This window comes from Chenopodium album, chromosome 16, assembly GCF_948465745.1.
Source record: "Chenopodium album chromosome 16, dcCheAlbu1.1, whole genome shotgun sequence".
NCBI lineage: Eukaryota > Viridiplantae > Streptophyta > Magnoliopsida > Caryophyllales > Amaranthaceae > Chenopodium > Chenopodium album.
The window spans coordinates 390137-405364 of record NC_137849.1 but is presented as its reverse complement, the minus strand read 5'-3'; the positions used below and the strand labels follow the sequence as shown (position 1 = coordinate 405364).

Below are 15228 nucleotides of genomic sequence, written 5' to 3'. Positions count from 1 at the left end.
CTTCTTTATTTACGTTTATACCCTCCTTTCTACCCCTAGACCCTAGCTAATCGTTACTCCCTATTCTTTAACCCCGACATATCATGCTAAGATAAGTTAAATCTAACTTAAGCATGGTGGCGAGAGGGATTGGCCACTGGGAGCTTAAAGCCTTAAACCGCCCATTCTAATGTTTTAACACAACATGTATCGAGTAGGCTTAATCATATAATGAGCCTAACTAGTTTTAAGGAATAAGGGCCTATCCCAATATGACTGACGATATATTTACTACTCAATTCTACCGAACTTAGATTCACAAAGTAATATGTTATGATGTTTTGTGTTGCTATTAAGCCATTGAAATTATATACTACGTATATTTATTTAAATTATATACGGAAGGATAAATATAAAATCTCACGTGATAATGTATGATGAGGTTAGGTGCGTGAAAAGAAGATTGTAGTAGTCTCCAAATCTAAATATCTAATCCAAATGACAGGAAAGAAAGCAAAATCGAAATCCAAAACATGTAATATGATGGTGGTGGATAAAACCTATGAATAATATCATAGCTGGATGTGACGTGGGATGTATGTAATAGTGAGTATAAGTTTAGCTCGTGAAAAAGGAGGGACTATTATTGTACAGTAATTTATATGAATCCAAACAAGGGAATCTTATGAATATTGAATATAGGATATCAAATGATTGACTGACTCATACAATTGTCAATATCAAACTTAGTTGTCTCCTCTATTTCATTCTTCATTCTTCATTCTCCAGATTTGAGCTTCATATAATCCAACTGGACGGTGCTCCTTTTTTCGTCTTACAATCCACCCTTGTTACTCTGGTAAGATTAAACCAACTACTCTCCTATCCTTTTCTCACCTTAAAAATTGAGTTTTCTTGTTTCTGGTATTGTTTTATGTTTTCGGTTTTCAGAATATTATACTACATACTACTCCCTCTTTGTCAATTTGTTTCTGTTATTTTCGCCCATCAATGATTTATTTGATTCATGTTCATTGATTTTGGAAGAATTATAAATGAAAAGAGCAAATCCTCATTTTTATCATCATCTAGATTAACCAGCCATAAATCAGGTGATTAAAGTGTAAATAAATGGTTGGAATAAGTGAATAACAAAACCTGAATGTTGATGGGGGTATGTTCATAGTTCATTGGTTTTTATTATGTATTCCTTGTGTTTTTCTATTGTATAGACTAATTCCTGGTTTTATTGTTTAGTTGTTGATTTTACTACTAATATTTCGAGTTGAATACATTTTACATGTATTTTTGTTACTTTAATAACAAAACTACCCTTACTTAATCAAGGTGATATTTTTATTTAAAATTGGGAAGCAAATTAATTTTTGTTCTGTTTGAATTAACCTTATGATATAAATTTGTCTTGTTAATTACATTTCAATCAAGTGGTGATCAATTAGCCTATTTGTATAGAGTGAAATGGATAGCAGAACAACAGGAATTGAGCATGTTCTGGACGTGATTGTTGTGGGAGGAGGGATTATGGGGAGCTGCACTGCATACCAAACTTCAATGAGGGGCTACTCCACACTACTGCTAGACCAGTTCGACTTCCTGCACAACAGGGGTTCCTCCCATGGTGAGTCCCGAACCATTCGGGTCACCTACCCTGAGCCTTATTACTCTTCCATGGTCCTCGAGTCTTCCAAGCTCTGGGAGGAGGCTCAATCGCAGGTTGGATATAGGGTCCTTTACCCTACTAATCAGCTTGACATCGGTAAAGCCAATGATCGCTCTCTTCAGGCTGTCATTCGTAGCTGTCAGTCCAACTCAGTTGATTTTCGGGTGCTTGACCACAACCAAGTCACTCAAGAGTTCTCTGGAGGGGTGACTGTGCCTGAGGATTGGATTGGGGTTGTTAGTAGAGGTGCGGGTGTGATCAAGCCAACCAAAGCTGTGTGTATGTTTCAAACCCTTGCCCTCCTAAACGGTGCCATTCTCAAAGACAACATGAAGGTCGTTGACATAAGCAGAGACATGGGAAGTGGTTGCATAGTGGTTTCCACAGCCACAGGGGAGAAATTTTATGGCAGAAAATGTGTCGTCGCTGCAGGTGCATGGATGAACAAGTTAGTGAAGGCAGTTACGGGGCGTGAGGTTCCCATTCAGCCTTTGGAAACTACCATATGCTACTGGAGGATTAAGGAAGAGTATGAAAGGGACTTTTCAATAGATGGGAGGTTTCCTTCCTTTGCTGGATATGGGAGCCCTTATATCTATGGTACCCCTTCTTTGGAGTATCCTAGTTTAATCAAGGTCGGTGTACATGGAGGGCGATTCTGCGACCCAGATAAACGAACATGGATCCCAGATCCAGAGTTAATGGACCTTCTGAAGTTGTGGGTCAAAGAGAGATTTGGAGGTCGGGTTGAGCATGACCGTCCAGTCTCATCACAATCCTGCATGTATTCAATGACCCCAGACGAAGATTATGTGATAGACTTCTTAGGAGGCGAGTTTGGGAAAAATGTGGTCATTGCGGGGGGGTTTTCCGGACATGGATTCAAGATGGGTCCGGTAATAGGGAGGGTGGTGGCAGACTTGGTGCTCCTAGGAGAAGCCAAAGGGGTAGAGATGGAGCACTTCAAGCTAGCCAGGTTCGACGAGAATCCTAAAGGTAACATCAAGGAGTTTGCAGTACAAGTGGGCACTTCCAAGCTATGACTTGATGATGTATTTGATTTCATTTACTTTAGACCCTTGTACTAGGCTTAAGGTGTGCGTGTGTTTGTGACTAGTATAGTAGTAAGCAGCAAACAGTTGCTTGAATAGTTTAATGTATTGTCTTAGCCTTCGAGTACTTGTCTATTTGTTGTGGCTTTGTGGGCAAATGAAGTATCTTTTCTATGTAAAATATCAAAGAATCCTACAGATACATAAAACTGAAAAACCATCAGTTTAAACTGATAGCATACGTAGTAAATTTCAAGCTTTTTTTAGTTCTAATTTTCAAAACGATAACATAAAATTATGGACAGAAAGCCACAAGGGGATACTCCAAAACATTCCCATTTTCTATACAAAACAAACTCAGTATTGAGGACTCGGAAGGACTTCCCGACATACATTGTCGCTACAAACTAGTATTCAGGACTAGAAAGAACTCCCTGACAAATATAAACGTCAGTGTTTTTCTATTCCAAATGTAATTGGTGTATCAAACAATTAAAATTCTACCAAAAAAAAACATGAACCGCATGTGCTAACTAGATACATTTGTACATTGTACACGGCTCCAAGCCTACAGAAACCCTTTTAAGTTGTAAGTGTGCAAAACCCACAAATTTTTAGCTGTACTCCATGTAACAAAAATGCTATATCTTTAACCATCATATCCATTCTACGGTAAACCCCCGGCTTCTTACTGAATGTAAAGCTGACTGAGATTCACCAGAACTAAAAACAGCAGCAAATCTCAGTTTCCCCAGTCTAGCATTGAGTTAAACATATTAAAGCAGTATAACCTCAGTATGCTGGGAGAAATCTTAACGAGCATTATGAAGTTAGGCTGCAGTCTAATAAGAATCATCATTACAGCTAGAGCATCCCTTAACTTGTTCACTTCACATTAATTCTGATACTGCATTTCATCAACAAGACAAGCATAAGCACAGCTCAGTGGCTTACTAAAGTTAGAAAGAAAAAGGAAAAAAAAAGTACATACATCAAGGTGAAGCAGGCAAATGCATATCAGCAATGCCAATATTCATGTAAAAGGAAAAAAGGATAACTAGTTCGCCTTACATTTAAGATCTAACAAGAATGGACAAAGCTCAAAGAATCAAATGAAAGCAGGCCACTTAGGAGCCATATTAAGTGAATGGCATCACGAATTGATTTGAGTTCATCAACAGTACTCAATTTACTCCAAACAAATTATTGACCAGTAACTAACACTATATCTCCCTTGCCAATCAAAACTCGCATTGTGGCATATGCTTGGATACAGAATATTATACTCCCCAATAAGGAACACAAGTTAACTTGAGGCATATTCACAGTGAAGCAATCTAGATGATGGCGATAGTGTCATACTAGCTCTGGCAATTTTTTATAAAATCTAAAAAGTATTCGTAACAAAAGAGTAATTACCATACATAAAGAAGCTACCTTTTCAAACTATGAGTGAGGCTAATAATGCATGCAATACAGCCCAATAAATCATGATGCCAAGGCGAAAAGCAGGTTGACGCATTAGTGTTCGGTCACAAGATACCCTGGCAAGAAGCAAAGAGGAAAACAATCAAACATTAAGAGAATACAAATTGGTGAAATAACATTTTTGCAGGAGAAAATACCAAGCAACCTACCATAGACCATCAATCATATCGCTGACAGGCCTTGTGAACCTTGGGACGAATCTTGACGTTGTAAGTGATTTGAAGCCATGGACTGAAGAAAAGAATCAATGAAGAAGAAAAACGCATGTGCTCAGCAAGGGGAAGAGGCAATCCAATACTTCAGAAATGAGAAGCACAAAAAAGGAAAATTAGTACCTTTATCATCATCTTCATCCTCAATTCTACCAGAATTTTCAGCATCTGCATCAATAGCTATAGAAACTTGGTCATTGTTCACTTTGCGTAAACTCCGAACTTGAGAAGGAGCTGGTGATGTCCATTTGTTTACCTGCAAGACATGTATCACAAAAGAAACTTAAACAGATAGACACAGCATACTACTTGCTCTCTTGCAAAACTACAAGATATTGACATAAATAAAAATAGAAGACACATACCGCTGGTTCAACCTCAACGATTTCAGAGGTTCCTAAACCAGAGACCCCAACACCCTGGAGTGATTTTAGATGTAGCTCTTTCTCATGCAGTGAAGCTTCAAGAGCTGCTTTTGTGTGTAACAATTCTTCCATCTTATTTCGTTCTGCTTGTAGAAGTGTATCCTTACTTTGTGCTGCAAGCCTCAAGTCTTCCAATTCAGATATAATTGATGTTATGTCCCTTTGAACATGTTCCTTGTACTCATCCTGAGGACTAACATTGCCATCAACAGCATGGACATTGTGCTTCAGAACACCAGAAAAGCTAGAATTCAACCATGTTAGAAAATCATGAAGCTCGCTAGAAGATCGTTCTTTTGTCATCTTTGTCACTTCTAAGACGTCATTAGTGCATCTAGTGACCTCTTGCCTTAAGAAAGAAACTTCTGCATCTCGATCCTGCAACTGCGTTTGAAGATTTTCAATTTCAGAGAGAAGACCTTCAGACATATGGTGCAGCTCATCAAACTTGTTCACAGTCACAGAGAGCTTTTTAAGGGCCTTAGCACGAGAAGCTTCTACATTCTCCAAATCTATATTCTTCTGTTCTAATGCTTTTTCCAGCTTTTCAATCTCACTTCTCAGGGCTTCCATCTGATTCTCTTCCTCCTCTAGTGCTTGCATCAGAGCCTCAATTTCTGCCAAAAAAAACAACACATTTACAGGGAAACTCATGGTCAAATTCGGCAGAGTTATTAATTACAGAAAATATATCAAGATTGAATGATAAAATGCTAAACCTTGTTCTTTGGCAGCCACCACACCAGTCAGTGACTTAACCTTTTCCCCTAACTCAGTTGAACTGAGACAGTCCTCCTGTAGTTCAGCCACCCTTTGTTCCAACAAACTCCTGTCTTTACCTAAAGCATCCAGCTTGTTCTCCAAATCATGAGCATAATTCGTCATTGATTGCAGATCCCGGGAACAATGTGCAGCAGTAGCTTCGGCTTCCTTAATTTGGCTTACAAGCTCCATGCATATCCGTTCCCTTTGGACATCCTTCTCTTGAAGCTCCTTTTGCAAATCAAATATTGTAGATTTCATCTCTTTGCTTTGACCTTCAATACCCTTGATTCCAAAATCAACAAAATCTTTTACAGACCCCAAAAGCTTATCAGCCAGAAGTTTTACAGATTCCTCAGAAGACGAAACCGCAACCCCGCTAAAGTTAACACCATCAGCTGTAGGCAAAGCCGGCAAGTTGATTCTAAGCTCCTCAGCAGAAAAATTTTCTCCAATCAATTGGGCTTTTCTATTTTCAATCTCCATGATGGAGCTAATGCATGCTTCATATAGAAGAGATAAGATTCTACGGAATACAACTCCCTCCATGTCTTTTTCTTTCCCGACTGATTCTAAACGGATGTTGTCACCCTTGATGGATTCCAAGGAGTTTCTTTGAGAAGCAATTTCTCTTAGCATGGTGCCAACGACAGCAGATAACCACTCAGCCTCTGTTCTCAACGACATTGAATGACTTTGTAATCTCTCCTTAAAATCACCAATAGTTTCTGTTAGCTGCTGAAGATGCTGTTCAATAACCTCACAGACTTCAAAGCCAGCACTCTCATCCAAAGAATCAGGGATCTTATTGCCCCACGAAGTTCTTGACCAGAAATCCTGTAACAGGAAAGCCTCAACTTAGAAACTAAAAGAGACGAACACACCAATACCAACACCACAAGTATCAATCTTTGCTCAATTGATTAATAGTTCCAGCAAATAACAAATGAAAACTTAAGTGAATTAAATAATTTGTCTACTGCCAGAAAGAGTCACAGCAATAAGTAAAGATACAGAGTCTAAAACATAAGGTATCTTCCTATACTCTATTCTAAAAAGTTTTTCGCTTCCTTGGTTGAAGCATGCAATGCAGCTATATATATACTGCAATTCTAAATTATTGAAAATATGAGATCATATGTCATGAAATAGCCGGAATTTAGATTCCAGCAAAGCTGCATTAACCTATGTCAAGTTGTCAACATTCCAATAACCAATCAAGCAGGAAATGCAGAGAGAGAAAAAGGGGCAGACCTTACTACTTCTCTAAAAATAAAAGCTACTATAACACAAGTTATTATCCAAGGAAAGAAATAATAAACAAGAACAAATGCCTATAATTTACATCAGTAGACAACAATAAATGCTTGAAATGTAGTACCTTGAATCTGGAATTAACAGAGACCAGGCCAACTTGATCTTTAGCAGACACTGAATTTGTGCCAACATCCACGTTAGACTCCATTTGAGCCCTCACATTGTGCAAGAGCTCTAAATCCTTTGCGAACACATCATCACTGAGCGTAGATATATCAAAGAAGACTTTCTTCACTCCATTGACGCTGGACTTTAACCTCTCCAGTTCAGCAAGTTGCTTCTCTCTCTCATCAGACAATTTATCTACATGAGAAAGAGCTTCAACTTTGGCCGAATTTGCAAGATCCCTTTCCTTTGAGAGATTAATAATCTCAACCTGAGCTCTTTCCAATTCTTCTTGCAGACCATCATTCCTTTCCTGAACTTCATTCAACTCAGCCAACAGAAGCTCAGCTGATCTTTTGGATTTCTTTGCCTCCAGCTCAAAAGAAGCAGTGGAGTTTTGTAGATCAGAGAACGATTTTACAATTTCTTCCAACTTTTGTAGTGGATCATCAAAAATATTTCCTCCAAAAGCACTGATCTCACCTAGTTTGCTAAGCACCAAGCTTAAAGTATTGCGATTTTGCTGTAAATGTTGCTCAGCTTCTAAGAGACGGTCTTTCAAAGATAAATTTTCAGCTTCAAATGCTTTGAAAGTTTCTATTTGGAGACACAAGTCACTTATCTTCTGACTAGACTCTGCGAGAGAAGATTCATGGCTGTTGATTGTAGATTTCAATCGATTTATTTCGGCAGTCATATCCTCAATGTTCTGTTTCAGACCATCTCTTTGCTGGACTAGTGACTTGCCTTTTCTAACAGCAAGATTTAGCTTCTCACGAAGAGAGGCTGACTTCTGCTCTTCCTGATTAACAAGCTCCAGAAGTTCCTTCTGTCTCTTATTTACTTCTTCCAGTTCACTCACCACAGATTGATTCTTCTGCATGTATAAATTACTCTCCTCCCTGAGCCTTACAATTTCATCTAAAGCCTCAGCAAGCTCTCGATTCAGATCTGCAACATTCTGCCCCTCATGGACTCTGCTCCTGGACATGGAATCATCCAAATCAATGACATCCTTTTCATAGAGATGCTCATTCTCCGTATCTGTCACCATTAATGCTTTTGCAGTATGCGCCAAAGTGTGTTCTTGTACCCCTACTTTATGATCGTGACCTTCTACATCAACTTCTCTATAATGATTCAAAAGTTTTACAATCAATCTTTCCAAGACCTGAATATTACTGACATCAGAAGACTCGTCTTCAGTTCCAGAATCCTGAAGCGCATCAAGAATCAAGTCCTGTAATCTCTTTAAGGCACTCTCAATCTGATTCATCTGATCCACATTTTCAAGGTTCTTTGCCAAGTTCCCCTGCAAAACGCTAACTTCTTTCCTTAAACTATCCAGCTCAAGCTCATATCGCTCAATGGTATGCAAAGCTATTTCACGATCAGAAGTCGAAGTCACCAAGCTACTTGAAAGAGTCTCCTTGTCTTGAATGACTGATTGCAGAGAGGATTCAAGCTCGGATATTATTCTTTGAGATTCTTCTAGGTCAGTTAACAGTGAAACACGATAACTTTCGAACTCATCAATCTTCTGCTGAAGAGATTTTGTGTGGACATCAGCTTCAGACAATGCACTTTCCTTCTCATGAAGAATCGTTTCGAGTTCATATGCTCTTCTCTGTGATTCTTCAAGATCAGATGACAGTGATTCACAATAATTCTCAAGGTTTTCAATTTTCTGCTGAAGAGACCTCATGTGGTGGTCGGCCTCTGACACAGCAGTCCCTAACCAGTGAATCCTTTCTTCGGGTTCCATAGATCTTATCTGAGTAGGTGTATTTATCCTATCCAAAACCTCCTCCCATCTTTGCACCAAAATATTTCTTTCCATCAATGATTGCTCCAGCATGTCATTTTGTTCAGCCAATTCATAATACTTTGCCTGCAACTCCTCATATTTCCTTCTTGAATCATCATCCAGATTTGAGGTAGGTTGCACATCATCCTTGCTTCCATCTGTAACAACAAAGCCAGTATCTGAGTATGACCCTCCTCCAACAGAGCTCCTTTGGTCCCACTCAGCCGGTGGCAATGAATTGCCAGAAACTGTCTTACCCAGCCATTCAACCTTCTCTAAGATGTCTTTTGAGTGAAAATGGTCTGGCAGCTCAAGATCTTCCAAAATCTCCTCGATCCTCTGAAGGGTAGAATCTTTTAGAAGAAAAGACTCTCTTAGTGCCGTTGCCGAGTTACGAATGTATGTCAGCTCAGATTCCAGAGCTTCCATACGTTCACCAGCCTCTGAATAGTCCTTTAGTTTCTCTTCGACCTCAAGAATCCTAGAATCTTTCAACTGCAACTCCTGCGAGTACTTATCAAGTTCACTTGACATCTCTGCCAGAGACTGTTTAAGACTATCACGCTGCACAACCAAGCCTTTTCCCTTTGCAACAGCAATGCTAAGCTTTTCTCTAACAGAAGCAACCCGCTGCTCCGATTGCTCAAGCTCCTTCACTTTCTGCAGTAACTCAGCTTGCATAACATCAAAGCCGTCTTTTGCCTGAACCAAGCTCGCCCTGAGGACAAGGACGTCATTCTGCTGCTGAATAATCAAAGAATTTAACGACTCTACATAGCTCTGCAGCTCATCAAGCTCTACTGCCCTAAAGTTGGCTTCATTAGTTGATAAGCTGGCCTGCTTTTCTAGCTCCTTAAATTTCTGAATTAGCAACAAAACTAAAGACTGCAGGCTTAAAGCAGGTGATTCATCTAAGTTCACCTCTGTATCGTGAATCTTTAGCAATTCCTTGACATCCAAAATAAGCTTCGGTAATGCTTCTGTGTTCAAACATCTTTCATTCAGTTCCTCAATGTCATGCACTTTCTTCAACAGGTCTGAGGACAATTTGTTGTTTGACTCCTTAAGCTGCAGCACGTCACCAAGCAAATTTCCCAATTTAGCTACAATGGCCTCATAATAACTAACATCCAACAGACCCTGTTGGTTGTTCTCATTGTGAACTACTTTACTATCTTCACATTGTTCAACACTGACATGTAGCAAATTCGCCACATCAGCAGAAAATTTATGTAATAGACCAATAGCCAAACTGTGTTCTTCATTAACAGCATGCAACTTTTCCTCTACTTCTACATATGAGCTAGAAAGTTTTTCATGAGCATCAAGCCTCGACTTGCAGTTCTGAATCACTTCACAGGCAGCGTTTAGAGATATAGAGAATCGGTCAAAAACGTTCATGTCATGGCTCACCTCACACAGAAGAGGGTAAGCAGCTGCAGATCTAACAACTGTGTCTAGCTTCTGAACCATCGGAACAAGCTCGGCAAAGGCAGAATTCCATTCCCTTTCAACTGATAATATATTCTCTCTCATTTCCCTCTTCATGGTTTCAACTTCATTGAGAACCATAGAAGTCACCTCAACTGAGCTTTTTCGCAGCTCCTTTAGTTGAACCTGCAATACATTGATTGTAGATTGAGTGTCGGTCAACTTCTTATCAAGTTCGACATTCTGCATCTGGGAATCTGCATATTGTCTTTCCAGAACTTCACATAAATCTTCAAGCTGAGTTTTCTTTGCTTCAGTATCATGTGCATGTTGATTCATAACTTCGCAAAATACTTCCAGCTCAATGTTTCTTGCTTCAAGATAATTACTGACACCCTTCAGAGCTTCAACTTCGTCCTCAAGCTCACCACAGGCTACAACAGCAGCTTTACATCGAATACTTTCTTCCATGAACAGAGCATCCACATGTTCAACATTCTGAGCAAGGGCCTGAAGTATACCTGCCAAAGAACTTATTTGCTTCTTTGCAGCAAAATAGGGATCAAGAAGCCCTATACTTTCAGTTAAGGAGCTTTCCTCAGGCCCTTGGTCATCAACACTAGCTTTGGTCTCAAAAGCTTGAATCAATTTTGAAACTCCAGGAGCTGTATTTTTACCAGATGTTCGACTAAGAGATACTGAGTGAGAATGCATGCTGTCAACTTCCTTTTCAAGTTTTTGCATCATTTTCTCAGCCTCCTCTAGATATCCCTTAATAGTTAAAGCACCCTCACAGGAACCAGATTGTATATTACAAAGAGATGCATCAGACACGTCTCCAGCTGCAGAGGCAACTGACAGTGATGCAGCTTCAGGGTCTTCTTTTGCAAAATTTTCAGCAGAACTATCAGTGTCAGCTGTTCGGAAATGAGTCCTGGATCCAATCCCCACAGAAGAATGAATTTCCCTGGTATCAGTCTCATCTATTCTTGCTTTATGAATGTTCAAGCTGCTATGGAGAGCAATGTTTTCTTCAGCCATTAGTTCGAGACGTGAAACTGCTTCTCTCAGTTCAGCCTCAAGCTGCACATGTTCCTGATGTTGCATTGACACCTTTTCTTGGTAAACAACAAGTTCAATAGAGAGTTTTCCAAACTCCTGGACAAGGAAATCGTCGTGATCTTTTAGCTCCTTGTTTTCTTCAATCAAGACTGCAAGGCTTGAATTCAAACCAGAATTTTCATGCTGCAAAGTCGCAATCATTCCCCTACAATCTGCCAAATCTCCTGAAAGCATCTCCTTCTCATGAAAAAGAACTTCTTTTTCTTCCTCAAACTTCTTCCTCTCATCAATCACAGAAGCAAGGGTGATTTTCAAGTTGGTAATTTCCTGCTCCAGTACATCCAATTGAGTGCTACTACTAGAAATATCCAGTGAGAGCTTTTGATTTTCATGGGAATATTGTTCCATCGCCTCCTCAAATTTATTACGTTGCTCAGACACTAATTCTAAACTTTTCAATAGCTTTTCATTCTCTACCTGCGAAGCTTCCAATAAAACCTTAGAATTGGCCAAGTCTGCAGAAAGACTGGAGATTTGCATGATAGACTCATCCAATTTAATCTCCAGTTCATCAACTTTGGCAGAAAATTTCACACTCTCTTCTTTGGCATGATGATACATGTTCTGAAAGCTCAGTTTCTCACTGATAGCAACCTCCAGTTCAGATCTGCACTGAGCAAGCTCCAGACTGAGGCTTTTATTGCATTCTTGAACATCTGTAAGCAATGCAGTAAGAGCAGGTGCTTCATGATCACGATCAGTTTGTTGTTCATTCTGCTCAAGAAATTGCAAATACAATAAGTCTTTTGAAATGTTTTCTAGATAAAGCTGTTCCTGGATTGTCTCAGAAAGAGCAACCATCTCATTTTTGGGCACAGCTAGATTGTCAAGATGTGTTATTTCTCTTGACTTGATCAAGTACCTAAAATCACCTTCAGAGAGCCCCTTCAGCACCTCAGCAAGTTGAACCAGGTCCAAGAAGTTGCCTTGTACACCTGAGCACAAAGATTGGTCCCCAGAAGAGTCTACAAGGCTGTTCTCAACATCTTTGTGACTTTTACCATCAATCACACTAGATCCTTCCAGTGAGTTGGTCTCATCACACCCTTCGACAGATATCTGATCAAAATGAGTTTGATTTTCTTTGCTTTCAAAATGTCTTGAATCACTTGCAGATTGTGAATTGAGTTCCTTCGGACTTGCTAGTTCAGCATGCGTAGGGATTGTCTCAGCAGGAACAGAAACTTCAACAGTTTCAAGATCTCCTCTGAACCCACTGACTGCAGCAGTAGAAATACCAAGCTCCGCTTCAGGATTAGGAGTAATCAACTTTTCTGTGATGGCATTTGATGCTGGTGGAAACTCATCTGGCTTCAGCTCAACATTTTTATCACAATGCTTCAGATCAAAATTCTCAGCATCCTGCATTGCCCCTACCCAGGAACAAACGAGCATAAAATTATACATCAAATTTGGAAGATATCAATGTGTCAACAAATTATCAGAAAAGTGAAGGGGCATAATGATAACGATGATGACAGATTGACAGCGATAATCATAATAAAACTATGATAGAATAATGAAGATGGGAATAATGAAATCCAACAGGAAAAATAAGAGAGAAGGCACAACCTAAAACTGATACCTGATCTCCCTCATGCATGCCCTTCCCTTCAACAGAACCAACAGCAACCATTTTAGCATCAGATGCTGCTTCAGGGGCAGAATCAGAACTGGGAGCCAAACCATCAACATGCACAGTGTTGGATTCAGAAGAAACTGATGTCCCAGACCCTTCAGCCCCACAAGTTATCTCTACCTCTCCTTCATTTGAAGTATTAAATCCAAGTTCATGATTTAATGCAGTCTCTGCTGACACCAAGCCTGGTGAGTCTGCATAATTCTGGGAATCAGGAGATGTATCCTGTGAATTTTTCAAAGGCTTCTGAGTATCATTGGTAGAGTCTAAAGAATGCGCTGAAGATTCCACTTCTGCTCCAGCAACTTGTGATGATTCTGCTTCTGTTGTATCAGCAACAGTATTCAAGTTGGCATCAACATTACTTTGTTCAGACTTATCAGCTTTACTGGTGGACCTACTACTGGTTTTTCCATCTTTTCCTTTTCCATCTTTCCCTTTATTATCCTTTTTCTGACGGTATTGTTGTAGCTGGAAAATTCCATACAAAACAAAATCCAATTAATATCCCCAAGACAAAAGTTAAGTAGCATGTGCTTAAGTATACTTGTTAAGATGACAGAGGAGTATTAGTTTCCACAAAAAAAAAAAAAGAGAGAGAGAAAACTGTTAGGTTTCCAGGAAAGTGCAGAGGAAGTAAACCTAATATACCACTACTGAGTTATAAGAATAAACACTTAGGTCAGTTTAAGAGATGTCACGAATCAAATTTAAGAAACCACGCAGAGAGAAATAAACGTTCAAGTCTTCAATTTATGTGTTCTCACACCGGTAAACTCAGCTACGTGGCAAACTTTGTCATCAAACAACTAGCTGATGTATATTAAAAATAATTAAGGGATAAAATATCCTAAATAACCATATTATTCTATTTGTGTTGATATTATTGAAACTCCTTAAAAATATAACATTAAATAAAAAAATATATATATAAGTCGGAAATTCCTATATGGTTTCTGATATAACAATCAATATGATGGTAAACTCATGATCCTTGGAATTGGACATTAATTCAACCATTGGCTAAGAATAAATATCTCAAATAGTTGGATGACTTTCAAAGATAACAACTATTTTCTAAAAAAAAAAAAAAAGTAGTGTCTTATAAATAGCACAAGATCTCCCTCTCATGACTAGAATCAATTAGCATATAATCACATTCTTAGACAAGCTTATTATGGTCATTAAGCTTCAAATGCTAATTCCGGCAACGCTCATTTTCGATATAGATAAATGTTGTTTTGTTAAATCATACATTTCCATGAGCTGAGCTAGTTGGTTCTCTCTGCACAGATTTCGCATCCTGTCTTCCAAGTTCTTTGATTTGGTTTAAGCAGTATAATTGATTTAATTGTAGGGTTATACTATCAAATATTAGGAACAACAAATATCGAGATTTGACAATTACATAGAATTCCCAGCCAAATTGCTTAAATAAGCTGAAATAAACAGAAATTACGCAAGTAAAAAGAGAGAAAGAAAAGGAAATGGAACCTTTTTGCGGCCAGCAGTAAGAAGATCGGTCCGGTTCGGCTTTTTGTCCATTCCGAACCGGGCTTAGGTCTAAGAAGAGGGCTCAATCAGCAACATCCAATCACTAGCAATCAAAAATTCAAAATCAATTTCAATTGAATAGTCAAACTCAAACTCAAACGCAATCAATCGTCGAATAATTTCTTGCAATCTAATTCAACAAATTAATAAACAAAATGTACATAGTAAGTAGTTGAATTGGGGAAAGTGAAAAATTGAAGATGAAAAACCTAAAATTGCAACAAAAAAATTTGAAGAGAGAGAAAGTAGAAAAAAAAAAACCTGGATTGAATTGAAGAAATAAGAGAGATCTAGTGTAGAAATAAAGATGAATGAGTTGTAAGGTTGGTGTTGGATGTCGGTTGCTTATGGTGTGAGTCTTAGATCTGACGCAAATGAACAAATTCTGGTATACAATCACAACAAGGAAGAAGAAGACGAGGACGAAAGATCGAAAAATTATGTGTAAAATGTTGTTAGTTGCTCAACATGAAAAACGAGGATTTGATTTGCTTGCATTACTTGCTTGTTTTGGCCCAGATTTATTGGGCTAATACTAATGTTAAATGACAATATAATTTATGCAACGCTAGCCCAACTCCATGTCAACCGTTTAAAGAAATTCCTAATCCACTTTCTTTCATTTTCAACTACATCGGATCGGTGTTCACACTT

The 15228-nt window shown here is 38.7% G+C and overlaps 1 protein-coding gene and 1 pseudogene across 4 annotated transcripts; one reads left to right on the top strand and one right to left on the bottom strand.

Moving 5' to 3' along the window:
- Nucleotides 1-592: 592 nt before the first annotated feature.
- LOC145585977 (putative sarcosine oxidase pseudogene) lies at nt 593-2904 on the top strand (annotated as a pseudogene). Its single transcript, XR_014100768.1, has 2 exons — nt 593-838; nt 1453-2904. The product of XR_014100768.1 is annotated as a putative sarcosine oxidase pseudogene (transcript).
- Nucleotides 2905-3032: 128 nt separating this feature from the next.
- On the bottom strand, nt 3033-14992 carry LOC145585976 (uncharacterized). 3 transcript variants are annotated; one of them, XM_081642665.1, is made up of 10 exons: nt 14836-14992; nt 14515-14617; nt 12954-13491; nt 6981-12754; nt 5557-6436; nt 4778-5454; nt 4536-4668; nt 4350-4431; nt 4150-4256; nt 3033-3619 (listed from the first exon to the last, which is right to left on the bottom strand). In XM_081642665.1, the coding sequence occupies exons 2-9, from the start codon at nt 14563-14565 to the stop codon at nt 4154-4156; spliced, it is 8238 nt and encodes a 2745-aa protein (XP_081498791.1). In that variant the 5' UTR covers nt 14566-14617; nt 14836-14992; the 3' UTR covers nt 3033-3619; nt 4150-4153. The 3 variants fall into 3 exon arrangements, with proteins under 3 accessions (XP_081498791.1, XP_081498792.1, XP_081498793.1); XM_081642666.1 differs by having other exon boundaries at nt 6981-12743; nt 12967-13491; XM_081642667.1 differs by lacking the exons at nt 14515-14617; nt 14836-14992 and having other exon boundaries at nt 12967-13105.
- Nucleotides 14993-15228: the final 236 nt, after the last annotated feature.

Excerpts from the sequence above, each read along its gene's own strand:
- LOC145585976 (XM_081642665.1), bottom strand. The coding sequence starts at position 14,565 with ATGGACAAAAAGCCGAACCGGACCGATCTTCTTACTGCTGGCCGCAAA. Across the intron at positions 4,669-4,777 it reads TCGTTGAGGTTGAACCAGCG|GTAAACAAATGGACATCACC; the intron begins GTATGTGTCTTC and ends CATGTCTTGCAG. Across the intron at positions 4,432-4,535 it reads GGATGAAGATGATGATAAAG|TCCATGGCTTCAAATCACTT; the intron begins GTACTAATTTTC and ends TCTTTTCTTCAG.